The 6,177-nt window shown below is 37.9% G+C and overlaps 1 protein-coding gene across 1 annotated transcript; it reads left to right on the top strand.

Moving 5' to 3' along the window:
- The first annotated feature begins 892 nt into the window (after positions 1 to 892).
- LOC135604909 (cysteine proteinase inhibitor 1-like) lies at positions 893 to 1,823 on the top strand. Its single transcript, XM_065094557.1, has 2 exons — positions 893 to 1,269; positions 1,387 to 1,823. The coding sequence occupies exons 1-2, from the start codon at positions 934 to 936 to the stop codon at positions 1,657 to 1,659; spliced, it is 609 nt and encodes a 202-aa protein (XP_064950629.1). The 5' UTR covers positions 893 to 933; the 3' UTR covers positions 1,660 to 1,823.
- Positions 1,824 to 6,177: the final 4,354 nt, after the last annotated feature.

The following is a 6,177-nucleotide window of genomic DNA, read 5'->3' as shown; positions in this document are numbered from 1 at the left end:
AAAAATAAAATAATACCTCTATTGAATTCTTTCCTAACTCTTTTCTTGTCAAGAATTTGAACACGGGGGTATCCTTGCTCCAAGGTCAGAGTAAGGATAATGTTTATGAATGGTCGACCATTCCACAACTCAAACAACCCAATGTTTACTCCTCAGTGGCAGCTTCAATCGATGTGTGGCATCGTCGTCTCGGTCATCCCTCCATCTCTATCCAAAATAAATTACTTTCTCGTTGTTCTCTTTCTACTCCTACAAATAATAGCGTTTATTGTGATGCTTGTCTCAATAATAAAAGTCATAGACTCCCTTTTGGTTCTTCTTCCATATCATGTTTTACACCATTTGAAATTATTTATACTGATGTTTGGGGTTCTGCTCCCGTCACTTCCTTTGACAAGTTTAGATTTTATGTCGTTTTTGTATACTATTTTACTCAATTTTTACCAACTTTAAAAAGTTGGTCGAAAACATCTTTCAGTCTACAATTAAAACAGTCTACTCTGATGGTGGGGGTGAATATCAAGCTCTCACCCGTCCAGATATCTTATTTGCAGTCAATAAATTATCTCAATACATGCACCAGTCTTCTGCTATGCATTGGTCTGCGGTTAAACGGATTTTACGGTATCTTAAAGGGACCCTTAATCATGATCTCTTTCTCGACAAAACCACTCAACTTCATCTTCATGCCTTTGCTGATACTGATTGGGCGAGAAACTTTGATGATAGAAACTCCATATCAGGATATGTGATTTTTTTTGGGTCTAATCCAATCAATTAGAGTTCTATGAAGCAAAAGACAGTGGCCCGATCTACAATTGAAATTGAATATCGTGCTATTGCTACTGCCAGCACTATAAGTAGCTCATCCCCCCTCCCCTTTCTTTGCCCCTCACTCACCTACTCCCAGCGAGCCCATCAACCTGCCTCACCATGAGTCGCCTTCTCCCTATGCTTCTCCTCCTCCTCGTCTCCTCCTCCGTCTTGACCTCTCATGCTCAGTTTCTGGGCGGCTGGCAGCCCATCCGGGACCTCAACGACCCCCATGTGCGTGAGATCGCCGTGTTCGCAGTCTCCCAGTATAACGTTCAGGAGAACAAGGGTCTCGAACTCTCTCAGGTGCTGGTCGGTCAGAAGCAGTTAGTGAGCAGGATGAACTATAACCTCACGCTGAAGGTGAAAGATGGATTATCCACGGCTAAGTACGTGGCAGTTGTGTACGAGTCCTTGAAGGGCGAGAAGGTGCTCGAGTCCTTCGTGCTGATTCAGGTGAGTGGCCAATATTACATCGAACCGCCTCTCACCATTTCATCATCATCATCTTCTTCCTCCTGATCTATACTCTTCTCTTTTTTTGCTGCTCATGCTCCATCTCGCTTTGGATAGGAAAAACTCGGTAGTTGGACTCCGGTAGACGTTAACAACCCCCACGTCCATGATATCGCTGTATTCGCTGTCTCCGAGCACAACAAAGAGGCGAAGGAGCCTCTGACCTTGGTGAACGTGGTGAAAGGTCAGAGCCAGGTGGTGGCCGGGGTCAACTACAAACTGCTGCTGGTAGCCAAAAACGAGAAGGGCGCGTCCGCCGGGTACGAGGCGGTGGTGTGGGAGAAGGAATGGGAGAACTTCCGGAAGCTCATCTCCTTCAAGCGGAACTAATTAATGCCTTAGCGGTATCCGTGTCGAATAAAGGAAGCTGAAAGCTTGATGTTGTGTCAGCAGTATTCGTACGTGTGTCGAATAAGTCATCGGCCTACAACGCTGAGAGGCGATGCGTTGTTCCTTTGCTTATGTGGTGACGAATAAATCCTGTGTTATCACAATGCACGTCGTGTCATTCTATTCTCGTCATGATCATGATTTAATAAATCTAATATATATTTAAGATTTATTTTGGTAACTGATAATTAACTTATACATGAATAATAGTTGTAGATGTAAATGAATAATATTATATATTCGTTCGGTTTCTGCTCAACAAAAATAGTTGAAGCTTTTAGATTGTATTATTATTCAATCTCATTGAGATTGTATTATCACTTTTCCGATGCAAATCTTAAACTGATTATATGTCATACATGGATTAAGAATATTTTACTCTGATCAGAGTGAACTGGTAAAATTGTAGAATTTGTGTTGCATAAATAAATTAAATTGTTCTACAAGACATTATTATAAAAATAGTTATTTTTTTAGGGTTTAGGGTTTAGGGTTTAGGGTGTAGGACGTGGATGATAAGCGCTACACGTCCTACACCCCAATGCTGCACTCCTGAATGCCACGTGGTCAACAAGAGGTCGACATTTCATGTGGATGACATCCCAACATCGTGTGACCAACTCAGACCAACCATTATCATATTTTGGGTTCGACATACCACATCACCACGATCACAATTAAGCTCAAGAGCAACATATAATTTACCCCATAACCATCATCATCTATGAGAGTAATGATCCTTAGAATCCACTATAAAAAAAGGGGATCCTTAGGTGCGTTCCCCATAAACATTAATACATACTCTAAAAATTCCATCCAAATCCTCTGAATCTCAAACTAATTTAAGCATCAAAGAGGCACTCGACGAGAATGCCCTTAACATAGTTTTATAGATTTGGTACCTTGGACAAACCATGTCTTCACTCAAATTGTATGAGATAGACTTGTAAAAAAACTTTAATTATCTCTTACTCAATATCTAACTCGAACAATTGAGATCTGAACTAATAACACGAAGACATAAGGACTCTTATTCCTGCATAACTAAAGGACAGCTTTCTCCCTCTAGCCTTTCCTGCATATATGATAATCATACAGAATTTTTTTAAAAGTCAAAGAGAAATCAAAATTTGTCTCTTTTTTTTCCTTTAAATTAAAATTTGATAATGGTTGGTGGTCGAATCATCCGTACATTTGTGCACATCGCCGAGGTGGATCTCTTATTACCACCTGCACAATGGCTACAAGACACGGGTTTACTCGTTAAACTTTTTATTATCGATCTTGTTAATTGTTATTGCTCTAATATCATGCTCAGAAGTTGGGAGGGTAGAAGCCCATTTGGGACCTCGAGGAACTCCACATCCATGATATTGTTGTGTTTGCAATCTCCAAGCACAACTAAAAGACGAATGAGCATCTGACGTGGGACAAGGTGGTGAAAGTATTTAATTTCACAATCATGGCTCTAATACTAATTGTAAGCATAAAAATCATCCTTATGTTATTTTTATATAAAAATTTTAATGTCAAAATTTAAAATTAAATAACAATATATTTAAATTTATGATACATACCTTTTGATGCTACTAAGAGAGCTTTTATCTGATCTACAGATATACCATCATTGAATTTAAAAGCTTTAGTGATGTTGATATATAAGGAGAACTAGACTTATCTTCTCTTCCCTTCCTATCCTTCACTGGATTACGTTGATCGATAGATTAGGGACAAAGGAGAGATGACAGAAAATCTATAATTTCTTATTGACTGGTTCATGTGACTAAAGAGAGATGAGAGAAGATCTATAATCTCTCAATAGTGTCACGTATCCTCATCTTCTTTTATTTGTGTATCCGCATATTCGTATATTCGCATAATATATTATATTTAATCCTTAGGAGGTCTCGTCTATTTATAGATGAGAGGAAAGTGTCTAGGATAAATAATTAGAAAAGTCTCTCCTATCAAGATATATCCTAAAAAATCTTATCATAATTAAAAATTTTATTTATTAATAATTATAATTAAAATTCAATAATATTCATAATATATTATGGCTCAAGATATTTTTTGTCATCTCACATCTCTAAATCAATCATGCCACTAACGACAAAAAAACCTACAAGTAGGGTTAAGCAAATGAGATAATGTAGGTAATTCATGCACATTTTTTTTCATTGCTCGTAAAGAAATTAGGTGATTCATGCACATTCATGCACGTGTAGGCGATTCATGCACATATTTTTTCATTGCTCGTAAAGGAATTAGGCCTACCAAATACTGTTAGAGAGTGTCATGGGTTATCTATTCCTACACGTTTTTCCTTTCTTGGATTCTATTAGGATTAGGTGTATCATTTGATATAGAGAGATAAAGTTTTGGATTACCGAAGATATCAACTAGTTAAAGAGAAACAAGATTTTGGGATAAAATTTCGTCTTCGCTGTTTACTTTATGTAAGAAAAGTAATATCTCTATGAGAGTTATGATAATCCTGATAACAGAGAGATTTCCTCTAATAACTAAGAGTTATGATCATCCTAATAACAGAGAGATTTCATAGCAGATGAGATTAAAATTCTTGCTGTCCGACATCACACTGTTAGGACTCTAGCTTGGAGAGTCCTAATTGAGAGGGACATTCATATAAAAATGTTAGGACTCTAGCTAGGAGAGTCCTAATTGAGAGGGACATTCTGTTAGGACTCTAGCTAGGAGAGTCCTAATTGTGAGGGGCATTCATGTAGGAGGTTTTTTCTTAGAGAAGAATTAGGAGTTGTAAGGGAATATGAGTCTTGAGTAGGAGTCCTATTAGGAGTTGGTTAGAAGTAAGAGTCTTAAGTAGGAGTCCTATTAGGAGTTAGGGTTTAGAAGCCCTATAAATAGCCATGTATTCCTTCTCTTTTCTTAAGCAATAGATGAATCTTTTCTGCAGCCTTTGAGCAGCAACTTGGAGGGAGGAACCCCTATAGAGTTCCAAGGAGGTAGATCCCCTAAAGAGATCAACCCCAAGTTTAGAATCTACAAGGGTTCTAACACCTGGTATCAGAGCAGCGTTCTTGGTGTCTCTCTGCCCTTCCACAGCCATCCATCAACCCTCTACAACCATCCAAAGTAATTCCCACAATTGCTTAAAAGATCATCACCGAATTTCGTCATCATCTCCACCACCACGGATCATCCTTTGATCTCCCCGTGAATTGCAACAGGTTCTGGTTTCCTACCTTACTGTTGCTGCAATTTAGTTATCCTTATTCGAAAATCCAAAAAAAAAAAAAATCGTTCCTATATTGCTGCATAAACTTTTCGTCACAAAGTTTTCATCTCTACGACGAAAGATACATTGCAGAATTCCAGCCGCATAGCACCATCTATTTGATCTTGCTATTGTGCTTTTTCTATCCAAATTTCTACGAAATTTTTATGACATCTTTGACACTTCTTAACAGTGGATTTCCCTTTGGTTTCATCAAAAAATTCTCAATATAAACTACTGATCTTTTATGTCCAATCTGCTGCACTTGAATTGCAGAATTCAAGCCGCATAGCACCATCTGTTTGATCTTGCTACTGTGCTTTTTCTATCCAAATTTCTACGAAATTTTTATGACATCTTTGACACTTCCTAACAGTAGATTTCCCTTTGGTTTCATCGAAAAATTCTTAATATAAACTACTAATCTTTTATGTCCAATCTGCTGCACTTGAAAATCTATGCTGCAGAAAATTTCAGCTGCATATCGTTGCCTTAACCCATCTATTTGCAATCTTTTTTGAATGAAATTTCTTATACACTTCATAGATCATCTTGGCTTCCATTTAAGATTGATCTATTAAGAAATTCATCTCTAAAAACGATTTTATGTTGCTGCAAATTTTCATCGTAACCCGCTGAAAATTTTCAACGATGATTCTGCAATTGCAACTTGCACCAATTTCCTTGCTGTTATACTACCGAAATTTTTTTGATTAAATTAGATATCCTTGCTGTCATATAAACTGTGATTTTACTATCAATTCCCTCCTCAATTCTCACAAGTTTTTGGTGGAAATTACGTCGAGAAACCGTTGTTTCTTCGACGACAATTCTACTCTTACAAGACAGCACATACTTGCTGCAACTTCCACGGATTTCTGTCAAACCTTTGCTACCATCTACCATAGATCCAAAACTTTCAACCACAACCCTAAAACTCTACTAAACCACACCCTCAAACTGCACCCAAAACTGCCACAAAACAAGCCTAAATCGTAGCCTACATCCACCAATCCACCAACCCTTTTGACCATCACTTCTCTCAACCTATACATGCCTTTAACCTAACAACAAAAGAGAGATCTTAACATCATAGATTTGGAGGCATATATTATGGCATCTAAGGAGGTAATCAATGCTAAATTCGAAGCCTTGGAGGCGCGAATGGAGGATAAGTTTTGGATGCTCTTTACCGAACT

This window comes from Musa acuminata, chromosome BXJ2-2 (genome assembly GCF_036884655.1).
Source record: "Musa acuminata AAA Group cultivar baxijiao chromosome BXJ2-2, Cavendish_Baxijiao_AAA, whole genome shotgun sequence".
Classification (NCBI taxonomy): domain Eukaryota; kingdom Viridiplantae; phylum Streptophyta; class Magnoliopsida; order Zingiberales; family Musaceae; genus Musa; species Musa acuminata.
This window is presented reverse-complemented; position numbering and strand designations above follow the sequence as displayed.

Coding starts and splice junctions, on each gene's coding strand:
- LOC135604909 (XM_065094557.1), top strand. CDS start 934: ATGAGTCGCCTTCTCCCTATGCTTCTCCTCCTCCTCGTCTCCTCCTCC. Junction 1,270..1,386: donor AGTCCTTCGTGCTGATTCAG/GTGAGTGGCCAA, acceptor CGCTTTGGATAG/GAAAAACTCGGTAGTTGGAC.